The 13,844-nt window shown below is 30.3% G+C and overlaps 4 protein-coding genes across 4 annotated transcripts in view; 1 reads left to right on the plus strand and 3 right to left on the minus strand.

The window, feature by feature from the left end:
• The window catches only part of LOC111683310 (glutamate decarboxylase), a 57,994-nt gene extending 53,832 nt beyond the window's left edge, over nucleotides 1-4,162 (minus strand). Inside the window, exon 1 of the mRNA XM_023445367.2 lies at nucleotides 4,047-4,162. Coding sequence (XP_023301135.2) covers nucleotides 4,047-4,104 — 58 coding nt within the window. The 5' untranslated portion in view covers nucleotides 4,105-4,162. The remainder of the gene's footprint in view (nucleotides 1-4,046) is intronic.
• LOC111683311 (cytochrome P450 302a1, mitochondrial) lies at nucleotides 156-2,485 on the minus strand. Its single transcript, XM_023445371.2, has 5 exons — nucleotides 1,938-2,485; nucleotides 1,700-1,875; nucleotides 1,000-1,640; nucleotides 747-947; nucleotides 156-684 (listed from the first exon to the last, which is right to left on the minus strand). The coding sequence occupies exons 1-5, from the start codon at nucleotides 2,312-2,314 to the stop codon at nucleotides 568-570; spliced, it is 1,512 nt and encodes a 503-aa protein (XP_023301139.2). The 5' UTR covers nucleotides 2,315-2,485; the 3' UTR covers nucleotides 156-567.
• A 2,345-nt stretch (nucleotides 4,163-6,507) lies between the features above and the next one.
• LOC111683315 (UDP-glycosyltransferase UGT4) lies at nucleotides 6,508-9,590 on the plus strand. The gene is made up of 4 exons (XM_023445375.2): nucleotides 6,508-6,632; nucleotides 6,687-7,223; nucleotides 7,284-7,836; nucleotides 7,896-9,590. The coding sequence occupies exons 1-4, from the start codon at nucleotides 6,508-6,510 to the stop codon at nucleotides 8,358-8,360; spliced, it is 1,680 nt and encodes a 559-aa protein (XP_023301143.2). The 3' UTR covers nucleotides 8,361-9,590.
• A 598-nt stretch (nucleotides 9,591-10,188) lies between these two features.
• Nucleotides 10,189-13,844, minus strand: part of LOC111683307 — a 24,521-nt gene continuing 20,865 nt past the window's right edge. The window contains exons 2-4 of the mRNA XM_023445364.2: nucleotides 12,484-12,628; nucleotides 12,146-12,267; nucleotides 10,189-12,075 (exon numbers count right to left, since the gene is read on the minus strand). Coding sequence (XP_023301132.2) covers nucleotides 11,131-12,075; nucleotides 12,146-12,267; nucleotides 12,484-12,628 — 1,212 coding nt within the window. The 3' untranslated portion in view covers nucleotides 10,189-11,130. The remainder of the gene's footprint in view (nucleotides 12,076-12,145; nucleotides 12,268-12,483; nucleotides 12,629-13,844) is intronic.

Below are 13,844 nucleotides of genomic sequence, written 5' to 3' on the forward strand. Positions count from 1 at the left end.
ATGGCGAAAAAAAACTTAGTATAACAAATCCTTTAAATGTATACACAAATAAATGTTTTGTATGGACTCAGTATAGAATTTTCACCACAAAAAAGGCCTTCTAGAAAATTTTTTTGTAAAACAAATAAAAATAAAAAAAAACAAACAACATTTCAATTTAAAACATTTATTTTAAATATTTTGTACGTACATGTAAATACAATTAATCAATTATTTATTATAATAAACAAACAGTTTAAAAATACAATCGGAAAAGCCTTCTTTCTTAAAAAAATAACATTAATTTATACAGTTTTTTATAATTTTTTAGAGCTTATTTTAAATTTAACAAAATAATAAAATTAGTTTACAAAAATTATTTAAGATTCCCTAACATTTAGTAAACCAATAATAATAAAAAAGAAAACAACCAACAACTTCACATATAAAGAAAAATAATAAAAAAACATTTAAACAAAAAAGAATAAAAAAATCTTTTCCTTTAAAAAATGTAAATTTAATTTATAAGATTCAACACAAGTTGTCAGTAGTTAGTTGCCGATTTGAATAACAAATAAGCAAATGATGCTACATCCGTTGTTTTAATTTGATAGCAACGGGTTCACTGGGTTTATTAATCAATAAAGTAACAACATCTAATTCATCATCGATACCTTGCCAGGATATTTCATAATTGCGTATAAACTAAAAAGCATAAAGAATAAAAATGTTTAATAAAAAAAGAAAACAATTTAATACAAACTTACCCTTAACAATAAAACTAAAATATTTTGTTCAGCCAAACGTCTTGCTATGCAGGCACGCATGCCATGTCCAAAAGGTAAAACTAAATAAGGATTAATAGAGCTGCGTGCATTATTAAGCCAACGCTCTGGTTGAAAAGCTAAAGCATTTTTAAAATTCTTTTCCAAACGGCAAGCCACCATATTTTGGGTAACCACTACAGTCTAAATTATGCAAATTAATAATCAAAATTCATAGTTTCATATTACAACTTACCTCTTTGGGTACATGATAACCTCCCAATATTAAGTCTCTATTTAAAATACGTCCCACTCCCACCGATATGGGATTTAAACGAAATACTTCTTTTAACACTGCCCTAGTATAGGGTATACCTGTATTAAGACTATCCGCCAATATAGGAGCATCCGGCTCTTTCATAGCCTTAAGAGATTCTTCATAAATTCTTTGTTGTACCATAGGATGACGTGAGATGTGATATAAAGCAAAAGCTGTGCTATAGGAAGTGGTATCTATACCAGCTAATAACAGATCAGCCGCTGTGCCCACTACATCACACAAATCTAAATTAGGATTTTTTAAATATTCTTCTATCAAACAGGTTCTACTTAAAGAAGTGGGACTTTCGGTAGCATCTATGGAAGTGTCTTTAAAGTAGGCTAATTTTTGTGAAACTAAATCTACTGCCACACTTTCCATAAATTCCTGAGATTTGCGTAATTTTTTATAGGCTGCCGTTTCAAAGTAACGCCATAAACGTAATCCCTGATCGGTGGGTAAAATATTGCTATTGGTAGTTTCTGCCGCCAGCATTAGTTTGCTAGAACGTGAATTACTCAGTTGTTCCAACTCGGTAAAAGAATTTAATCTTTCGCCAAATGTTATTAAGCAAGTTACTATATTTAATAAGAAAAATTAATTAGTTTTGTATTTATTTGCCTTAAGTTATACTTACATTCCAGATTTAACCTAGTCAATTTAGGTAGAATATCTATGTTTTCATTCTTTGGTACATAGTCTATAAATTCTTTGGTCACTTCATCTACTTCTAGTAGAAAACTACGCACACTTTTTGGAGCACTGATTTCTTTTTGCAATTCCGAGCGTAAACGCCACCATTCTGTACCATTGCTAAAACAACACATTTCCATTTTCAAGCACTACTCACTAAAGATACAAATTTAAGCACTTACGTTGGCAATAAGCCAGCTGTTCTATAAACATGCGGACGATCTTTACGATATTTCTCCAAAGCCAAATGACTTCTTCTCAGTGGGCAATCTTTTTCATTTAACAATGTGGCCACATCCTTGGGGTCATATAACCACACTATATCCTCACCGGGCACCATGGTTTCTTTAACAATGGGGCCATATTTTTCATATTTATCAGCACCGGCTTTATGTAATGCTTGCCATGAATACTGACCCACCAACGGTAGATATTTGTAGATATTACCTAAGCCTAAAGGACCTCTTGGTCCTGGTATATCTTGATATGGTTTGGCAAATTGTGGTTTTGTACTATACGTTCTTGTCTTGGACAAGTGAAATTTATGAAAATGTCTCATTTTTCTGGAGATGTTTTTGTGGTGAGTGAGTGTTCTGTTGTTGCTTTTTCAAGCTGTTGAATTAAATTTGTTTGTATCGTTTTCAAAGGTAGTTTTACAAAGACTAAACGTCGTGATTGGCATACACACAGTAAAAATAACAAAAACAATGCAAAGGTAGAGCAATATTTTTATACTACTTGCTTATAATCAAAACAAATATGAAAAAAGCTTTTAAGTTTGAGTTTAAAAGGTGATCATATAAACAAACAGAGATTCTTAAATTTAGTATTTATTGTACTTGGATGAGCTTTTTAACAAAAGTTTCCGATGATATTTAAAATCAAAATAACGCGTTAAAAGATGGCAAAAGATGTCTACTCATCCTTGGCTATTAGGAAACTAATTTATTTTAAAAACTATTTCTCTTACGTTCTACTTATGAAACCCTTAAAAATAAACTACCTGTAATTGCATATACGCTGCAAATTTGTTGCTTAGCCCGCAATATTTATATTGACAATACTTTTTGATTCCTTACATATGCCTTTACAAACACGCCGTACATAGTATTACCTACTTTTTAGTGTATGTTAAGAATCAAACAGTACAGTACAATAAAACTGAATAAATCCTTGACCTTGGATATACATACATGCATAGACACTTTATATTAATATAAAATAAGAGTGTTTTATTTACAATTATACCTAATTATATTTCCATTCACGCCATTAAATTCCTTAATTTTTACTTTATTTAACTTTATTTTTATGTTCGCTGTTCGAGTGCTTAACTAGCACTTGGAGTCATTTGGCTAGCTATTTATACACGGGCTAAAAGAAAGTCAATTGTCACTCAACATTGAATATTTCGCTTTTATGAAAAAAACTCGGTGGATAGAGCTTTCATTTTCACTAACGTCTAACCACCCGGTTGGCTTTATTTTTTGTGGATTTTGGGATTACTCCGTACCCCCTTAAAAAATCATTGGAGATTTACTTGGCTGGTCCAAAAGGATAAAACACCACCAACAATTTCAATAATTTCCATCTAAAGTTCCAAACATTTGAGTATTCTGCGGTCTAAGCCAATAAAACACAACCTCACTTGAGGTAAAACAAAAGCAGGAGGTTAATGTAGACAACATATAACTTTGAACAGTTATGTGAAGTAATACATTACACCAGTGCGAGCGAGACGCAAAACTGTCGAAAGCCAGGCAACAAACACAAGCCTGAACGCGTTTAGGAAATAATCGAGATGACGCGAGAGTTGACCCCAACCCAGACCTGAATTGCGACTGTTGACTCTAATTTGTAATTCATCTCTTTTTATAAACGAAAGTGAAGACATTGGTGTTTTATTGCCCCTTTTATAAGAGAGAGTGTCCCAAGTAGTCCCAAACTAGTATTCTGATTATATCTTTGAAGCCATGGGAAAACACTGTAGCCTGAACTGCTGGGATTGTTTTGAACAAGTTTCTGAATCCGGAAAAGATTGAAATTTGTCCAATATTTGTACATGTAGATAATGTAAGCTTATATTAGGAATTCAAAACTATTACCCAAAGCAATTACTCCTGTCTTTTCAATGAAGCATAAAGAAGTTGGTGTACGAACAAAATTATATGAAAATAAGCAATTGGGATGCTCGATTCACAACTGCTTAATAACATTTTTATGAGCTAATTCCCATAAGAAAAAATAGGATGTATATCCCTATATAAAATGTAGAAAATTAAAGGACTTACCGGCCGATAGTCTCCAACCAAACTCCAATAAGAATCCTTCTGGCGGCCTGCCTGACATTTTTAAGTATTTTTTAACTTTTTACATTTGTTTTTTTTTTACTTTTAAACACACAACACAAAATTTTAAACTAATTACAATTTTTTTAGCGCCACTAACCAGAGCCCTGCGGTGACAAATATCAAAAACGGCGGCGTTTGACACTAAATACTTCGGCTCTGTCTAAGTTTTCAACTACGTTTAGTTTTTTAAATTTTCAACGATTTTAAATAAAAACGGAATCCGAGAGATCAGAAAGTTGGGATTTTGGAAGCAACAACAAAAAAGAGCAAGCACTAAAGTTGTTTGAGAAATTATGCAGGGGTGAATAAAAAATTTCACCACAAACTTCGCTATTTTACAAGATAGTTTATAAAATTGTCCATCCTAAAAGTATACTCTTGATAACAAATATTTTCGTATTGCCAATTCGTCGTTTTTTGTAAAATCTTTTAATATTGAGTCAGTAATTGCCTTCAGTATGGCAACATTGGTAAACATAATAACAAAAATGTTTAAAGAAATAATTTTAAATTTAGTAACTTATATTTTAAACCATTAAACATTTTTTAAACAATATATTTTCCAAAAAATATGACAAGAAATCAACTGTCATTTACATTTTTACGCATCATTTCCTCATATGTCAAACAGTTGTCATTTTTTAGTTTTCTACATTCTTTTAGTTTACGCGCACTTTTCACACGGTTCGGAAGTTAAGTAGTAATTGTTTTAGATGCATTATATTTTTCCAACAAAATATGAAAGATAATTATAATATAAACAAATTGTTTCCTAATTTTGTGCATTAAAATATTTATGAAAGTGTTAAATGATGTTATTATTTTATTATATTATAAAAGATGTTATTATTTTGCTTTTAGCAGACACTTGTTTTTTAGTTTTGTTTACAGAGAAGTAATGCGTTCTTAGTGTAAATAAAAACAACAAAAGAAAAGCAAGAAAGTGCAAAAAATAAAATTATTAACAAATATAAAAGAAGGTCTAGTTACTCCAATCATGTTTTAAATAAAGTTTGTTTAAATAATTAGAAAATATTTAAAAATAAGAAAGTAGTGTGTAAATATGTTCATAAACATAATTTAAAATAAATAAATTTACATAAATAAAACGATGTACAACGATGTATGTATGTACATACATATGTATGAAATACCTCAAAGAATCTGCATAAAACACAGTGGAGAAGGAAATTAAAAATAGGTAAGTTATTTTTTATTTTAGAATCCAATAAGTGCCGGTTCACACTAGGAAACTTTTCATTTTGCGTGAGTGAGAAAGAATATCATTTATCTTTCTCGCGGCACGGAGTTTCCCGTACTCGTTGTTTTGATAGACCTGGTACACACTGGGAATCTTTTGTTGCGAAACTGTGTGGGAGAAAGAGATGGTTGATATTTCTTTCTCTTACACACAAAAATCAAAAGTTTCCAAAAAAAGTTTCCTAATGTGAATCAGGTCTTATTATTCTCTATCGTAGAACAACAAATCAATACATTTAACAAGTAGTTTCTGAAGTAAATGTTTCTATGTGTGGACATTAAGGAAACTTCAAAAGAGAATTAAGAAAAAGTTTCTCAACGAAAGTTTCCTAGTGTAAACCAGGTCTTATGATTTTTCTTAAGTGATCACAGGTTTTCGCTATTTTCTTAAATGGGACGTTATTTAAAGATCTAGAAAATAAAAGTGCTCTCAAATGATCATTATTTTAAGGATCTCCATATAAAAATGAATTTTCTATGAAATATTTAAGGATCTACACACGTTTTTATATTTTTATATTTTAAGGAAAATTAAAATGATCACAGATCTTTACTGGTTGTTGATTGAAACGTTATTAAGAGATCTACAACTGATTTTTCATATAAAAATTGGTTTTCTATGAAAAATCATCTGATCATGTAATTTTGAATGAATTCCTGTATATATTCATAATCGATTTTTATTATTGTCTCAATGATATTTAAGAATCTACAGCCAATTTTGGATTTTCAAATTTAAAAATGCAATTTGTTTTAATGAAGATCACATATTTTCACTGTGTTCTCAATTGTAACGGTATTTAGCGATCTTCTAAAAATAAAAATTTTAGGGAAAATCTTAATTTAAGTGATTAACGAGTATCCATATTTTAATTTAATTCTTTTCAAATGGATATTAAGTTTAGGTTTAGTGTTTAGAAATGATTAATATCCGTTTGTACAAACCACTGTATCTACTTCTATCAACTAAAACAATGCACTTTCATTATCTATGCCGGTAAAACAAAATTTCATATCTTTGTTTTTCGATAACTTATCTTATCAAAGAGAATTATTATACTTTTCTCCTAAACTATAAAAATAAAACTAAACACCTATTGAGTGTGTATTCTTTAAAATTGGACTCTTAGTCACAATCAAAATGGAATTGAAAGTGATCAGAAGTACGTGTTTCGTACTATTACTGCTAATAAGTGTAACAAGTCAAACTGAGGCCAAAAAAATATTGTGTTTATTGGGTGTTGGTACAGAAACAACATTAATATGGTAAGTTTAATACAGAAATTAAATAAAATATATATTAATTTTATAAATTTTAAGGGACAAAGTTTTAGTAAATGAATTGGCGGCTAAAGGTCATGATTTAACTGTTGTAACAACTTCAATATGGGAATTGGAATCGGAAACAAATATTGATTTTATTTATTTAGAGAAAACACAACAATTTCTTAGACAACGTTATGCAAATAGTAATAGTAGCCACAATGCTTTGGATCAAAGTAATTGGAAATTTATAGTGAATTGGTATGATCAACATATGGCCACATGTCGTGGAAATTTGGAATCTAGCGGTTTGTCAGAGGTTTTAAAATTGGCATTGCAAAGAAAACGTGTTTTTGATTTGTTAATTTATGATGTCACCTATGGACCCAGTTGTTTGTTGCATGTAGCTCATCTCTTTGGTGTTACACCAATTGTTGGCATAACAAGTTCCACCTTAACAGCTGATATTTTAAATATTTATCAGTATTCTGGTTTAAATGCTGCATTAGATCCTTACGTTTTAAGTGATTTTGACAAGAACATGAACTATTGGAAACGTTTGTATAATACGGCTCTATTTGGATTGGATTATGTGTAAGTGTGTAGTTTTGGCACAATTAATTTACGTAAAATTAAACTCCAATTTAATTTCAGTTACCGCCAATGGGTGGTAAGACCTGTAATTGAAGGACTATGGTCTCACAATGTTAAAAATATTAATATTCCGAAATCTTTAGATGTATTAATGCCACGTTTTAAAGTTATCTTAGCCAATCATCATCCTGCTCTACACACTTTAACAGCACTACCGGGCAATATCATTGCAGTACCCGGTCTTCATATTCAAAATAAGAATTCTATTAAACTTTCTCCCGATCTTTTAGAATTTATTGAAATTTCAGTATCCGACGTTATTTTAATCGATTTGGATTTAAAACAGTTGGCTGAAAGTAATATGCTGGCTATAATGGAAGTGATTCGTAAATTTCCCAAATATAATTTTATTTGGAATACAGGGAATAGTAAAAGAGTGTTAAGAAATAAACCAAATAATGTATTTATGGCAAACAATTTAAACAATCTGGAAGTAATGGAAAAAGCTGAAATTAAGTTTGTTTTAACAGTTCCTGAAATATTACGTATTCAAGAGTGTTTATATCAGGGCGTACCAATGATCGCGGTCACTTTAAATCCCGAACAAAGATATGTAAGTATTGTCGTCCATAAATCATGCTTTATAATAATTGTTTCTAAAATTTCTTACAGCTGGCTAAAAGAATAGAAGAACAGGGTTTTGGTCTTAATTTAGAATTGAATAATTTTAAAAATCTAGCTGAAACTTTTGACAAGATCTTGACTAACAAAAATTTTCGGAAAATGGCCCAGCAATTACAATTGACTTTTAGAAATTATCAAAATCCTCCTTTAGATACCGCTGTTTGGTGGGTGGAACATTTATTGCAATATCCTCAAGCCAACGATCATTTGATCTTTACAAATCAAAGCAAAGTGGGATTCTTTGCTAGAAATTCTTTTGATATTGTTTTTCTATTCGAAATCATAATTTTAATTTGTATTATTAATATGATTTTAGTTTGTAGACAAACTATAGAGAATTTTAAGCAAATATCCAAAACTAAGAGAAAAACAGAAGAAAAAAAGGAAAAACAAGTTAAGAGAATGAAAAAGGAAGGCAAAGAGAAGAAAAAAGAGAAAGCCAAGACATCATAGTTAAATTATTTATTTAAATAAAATAAAATATGTTTAATAAAATAATACAAAAGTGAAAATAAAAACTATTCTGGACTAGTTACATGTATGGTTATTTCGGGTTAGTTATAGTACTAGTTATAAAGAATGGCTTGATTTAAAGTTCTTATTTTAGAAAAAAAACTCTCTGTTGCTATAACTGTCGATAAATAGAAGATTTTCGGCCGAGTATGTCTCAATCTGATAAAGAGAATCAAACAGAGTCTGTATTAAGGTTGTTATCGAAATTGGAAGTGTTAGATTGATTGGCAATGAGTGTATTGTTAGTTTAATTGAATATTCAAAGACATTTAAATCATAAAGTCTATGAAAGTTTAGTTCTCATTTTAAATACAATTAACGGTCGGCAAAAACTGGTAGAGAATGTAATGAGCCTAGAGGTTACATATTTTAATCATTGGAACCGGGTTTATAATGATTACAAAAATATGGTATTTCTAATCACTTATTGAAAAAGTTTAAATTGCAAGAACTTTGTGTTGTGGGTTCACAGTTACCACACATATGGTAATTTTTAGACATTTTAATTTGTATGTTCTTTTAAAATTAAAAACCAATATCGTTGCACTGTGTAATCAATATAATTATTACCAGCATCTTTAATGCGAAGCACTTACCGCATCTGGCAAAAATGTCATAAATGTCAATCAAATAAAAAACTACTTTCAATTATTTTAAAAGTTATTTTTTTGTTCTTTATTGCTCATTTTTTTGTAATTTTTTTCTTCAAAATTCTTTAAATTAAATAGTTTACAATTATTAATTTTAAAATAAATTTTATTATAAACCAACTACTAACAAGAAGTAAGCAAAAAATCGAACCATATGTGGTCACTGACAAATACTATTTAAAGCCAATTTATTTTCATTACTAAATTTTGCAATATTTCAACTATTTTTTTTTGCAGTATTTGGAATTCATTTACATTATTTAGCAAATCATTTTTTAAAAGTAAAAAATCTATTACCAAATTTGTTAGCATGCAACCAGTTAACTAATTTAGGGCGTACTTCTTTTTTAGTTAATTGGAGGGGGAAGTTTTTTTCACTTAAATATTGTACAATAAAATTATTAAATATTTTTGTTTAAAATTTAAATATATATTACATAGATAAATACATAAATACTTGTAAAGAATTACGCACTCTTTTGATTTAAATGTTTGTTTTTTGTTATGTGTTTAAACTAATGAAAATGACAACTTAATTGTAAATATTATTAATATATTTATTGTTTTCATTAAATTTATATTATTATGTTTATAAATTAACTAAGATTTAAAAAAAAACATGATTTAAGTTTTTGTGATTTAAAATAATGTTAATATGGCAAGATTAATACATGAATTATACAATTATCTAAACGTATTCAAAAGCATTCATTATTATTTTTCCACTTTAAATACGATTATTTGTTTTAATTGAAGATTAAATACATGAATGTTTTAATTTATTATTGAGATGAATTAAAACACAATTGTAAAGACTAAGCGATGGGCGACACCCATGGTGGATGTAGTTTTTTGCTAGATGAGATAATTCTTTTGAAATTTTTCTATATGCTAGTCTATAGTCTAGTCTATAGTCTAGTCTATATTCTAGTCTATAGTCTAGTCTATAGTCTAGTCTATAGTCTAGTCTATAGTCTAGTCTATAGTCTAGTCTATAGTCTAGTCTATAGTCTAGTCTATAGTCTAGTCTATAGTCTAGTCTATAGTCTAGTCTATAGTCTAGTCTATAGTCTAGTCTATAGTCTAGTCTATAGTCTAGTCTATAGTCTAGTCTATAGTCTAGTCTATGGACTATAGAGAATTATAGTAAGAGATCATTTATATTAAAAAAGACAATCTACAAAAAGCTTTGAAATTTTTTTAAACAAACGTCAAAGCTATCGCTCAGTCGCTACAATTATGTTTATAGTTAAAACACACTACATACATATGTATGTAAGTGTGTTATCATGTTTTGTAAATTGCACAAATTGTTTAGTTATTTAAATAGCTTCTAAATTTTTAGTAGGTTATTAATAATAAAAAAGAAGAAATAAATTAACTAAGCAATTGAATTGAGGAAGGAAGTTTTTAACTAGATTTTTGTGCCTTTGCAAAGTGTATAGTGGAATGGAATAAAGTGAAGGAGTGGGGTATGTAAAACTATTTGGAAAAATTAAAAAAATTATGGAAGTGCTTTTGTATTTCGTCTTTAACTAAACCATCCATCCAAATCAGACATAGTACAAACATTAAATAAGTGAAATGAATTTGAACGAATGACTAAATGTATGAAGACTGACTGGACGGAGTTAGTTTGTTTCGAATTGTATCGTACTTATTTCCTACAAATTAAAATTATAATAATATTTTTTAAATAATACACAATATAATTAGGGAAAAACACAACTAATTAACACAGAAAATTCGGTTAGAAAAAAATAATAAAAAGAAATAAAAATAAAATATTTAAAGCATTTCGTTGAGGTTGGCTGGTTTGTTTTTGTAGTTGTTGGCTCAAAGACTTTATTAATGTTTAATTGTAAGCTGAGATTAGTATGAGATTAGTGTTGTTATTGGAATAAACTAAATTAAATAAAAAAATCCCGGTAAGCCAAGTGTTCTATAAATCACAAACACATAGGACAATCAGCATTACCAGGATTTCCAAAGTATCAGATGAAGTTTAAGCACGCGAATGAACCTTAATTAACATTGGATGTTAGAGTCTTAAGCCAATTCTACACATTCGTAGGTTGAGGTTCATCATAGGGTTGTGCTCCCAGACCGACATAACGATTGCGATTTCTGTGTATGAAACCTTTTTCGGGTGAAGCATTATAATAAACAACACGTCTTATACCAAAGGGATCTACATAACCGAAACTACCAGCCTTTTTAGTATCAGTTATTTGTTCTTCTTCGTGATATTGATGGGGTAAAATGTAGCGGAAGCCATTGCGCGTAACAGTAACATCATTGTAATCTGGGGCGGTGTAATCATTATTGGTTTGGGCCGGCACTCTACGCCTTTGGTAGAGAGGGGGCAAGGGGGGTAATAGACCACCTTCCAAAGCATTAACATCAAGTGGCAGGTTTTGTGAAGATTGACCATATGCACTGGGTCCATAATTGTAACCAGCATTAGGAGTTGCTGTACTTCTTATAACAGCTTCAAATGGTTTAGGTGTTGAATAGCCGTAAACTCCCTGTTTTAATTCATCTCCTGCAATAGGTTCTGGTTTTAAAGGTGCCACAACTATGGGTCTTATTCTACGACGTATACTTTCTCTAGGAGGTTCCATATCTATGGATGGCAGTGGTATTTCAGTTCTTTCTGTTGTCGTCGTATATTGATAATTGTATTGCTGTTTAGCAGGACGTACATAAACTACTGGTCGACGGTGTTTGGGAGCCTCTGGCAATTCATTTGGATAGTGATCGAAACCTAAATAGGGCGTAGGTTCTAGTTTAGCCGCTTCAGCAGGTGATAAGTAACCCAAAATGGGACGTTCTGTGGTAGTGGTAACGGGTGGGGCAGTGGGAGGTGCTAAAGTACTCGTAACTTGTGCATAAATATTCGAACTATGACTTGTGATACTATTTGGTCTGTTTTGTAAACCATGTTTACCATCAACTAAAATCCCTGATTGAGCAGGAACTGCTTTGGTTGATTTAATGGCATCCTGGAAATAATTTGACAAAGTTTTTAAATAATTCCTAAAGAACCTGACATTGGGTTATTGTTTAACTTACCTCAATTTCTGTGCCTTGACCTACAAAAACTACTTTTGATTTTAAAATTCGATAACCCTGCTTATCTGCTATATAATCCTTAAGTCTTAAATAACCAGCTGCATCTATCCAGGCTTCGGTACCTAAAAGAAAAATACAAGATAAATTAAATTAAACAAATTCTGTTCTTGTTCAGGTCTAGTTTAGTTCTAGTTCAAGTTCAATTCTAGTTTAGTTCCAGTTAAGTTCAAGTATAGTTCAATACTAAAGTTAAAATTAAAACTACATTTTGGCAAATTTGCGTCTGCTTTGTAACTTGCCGCCACTATTGTAATTAGATATTGTTTTTCACAACTTACCAATGACTGTGCCATCCTGTAAACGTTTTTCTTTCCGAAATTGACCATTGTTAGTTTGAAAACGAAAATATCGTTCGGGCCCCTCATCTGTTTGTATGTGATATTGATCGCTGGCTAAAACACTTGAAATTTCCAGACACACCAACTAAAAATAAAATAGAAAGAAGAAAAATAAATCAATGACTATGTAACCCGGTTACCAAAACAATACATAGCAACATAATAATATAAATAACAACATTATTTAGAATATTAAATTTACACAATTTCCATTAAACACCACAATTTCCTTTAACAGTTTAATTAGATTACTCATAAAAATATGCCTAAAAATCGCCATTTACTGCACAACAAGAAATCGGAACAACAAACTGAAAACGATCCAGAAAATGTTACTAAAGTACGAGCCTCACGTTATGGACGCCTTGCGAAACCCTCCAGATTTCTACCCAAAACCGAAGTAGATACCTTTCAAATACGTAAAGCTCTTAATGTTTATATGCGTGAGGAGCTGGAAGAATTGGGTCGTAAAACTTATTTTCAAAGAGTCTTCGTATTGGCACGGAATATCGATGAGGAAAAACTTGAGAAGTTTTGTCGTAATGCTAAGTTTTCTGTTACCAATCTACAGCAACCAGATTTTCGGGAATACTTTCAACATTATCTAGATGAAATCTTTACAACTTGCGAAAGAAAGAGAAGTGCTACAGATCATTTGTCGGGTTTGAGTATTGTTATGGGTTCTAGTCATACGTATTTAATGATTGAGGGTGCCGAGGAAATGATTGCAATATTTTTTGAAGAATTGTCGGCGTTTCATGATCGTTTATGGACAAGTTCGAGAGTGTTTTTGGTAGAAGATAAAATTGGTGAGGTGAGTCTTTTGAGGAGGGCTGATATCTTAAAGGGTTTATGAAGGGAAGATCGTTTTTACACAAAAAGTCACTGTTTTATACAAAAAGTCACTTTTTACACAAAAAGTCACTGTTTACACAAAAAGTCACTGTTTACACAAAAAGTCACTTTTTACACAAAAAGTCACTGTTTATACAAAAAATCACTTTTTACACAAAAAGTCACTTTTTACACATAAAGTCACTTTTTACACAAAAAGTCACTTTTTACACCAAAAGTCACTTTTTACACAAAAAGTCACTTTTTACACCAAAAGTCACTTTTTACACAAAAAGTCACTTTTTACACAAAAAGTCACTGTTTACACAAAAAGTCACTTTTTACACATAAAGTTACTTTTTACACAAAAAGTCACTTTTTACACAAAAAGTCACTGTTTACACAAAAAGTCACTTTTTACACAAAAAGTCACTGTTTACACAAAAAGTCACTTTTTACACAAAAAG

Source organism: Lucilia cuprina, chromosome 5 (assembly GCF_022045245.1).
Source record: "Lucilia cuprina isolate Lc7/37 chromosome 5, ASM2204524v1, whole genome shotgun sequence".
Classification (NCBI taxonomy): Eukaryota; Metazoa; Arthropoda; class Insecta; order Diptera; family Calliphoridae; genus Lucilia; species Lucilia cuprina.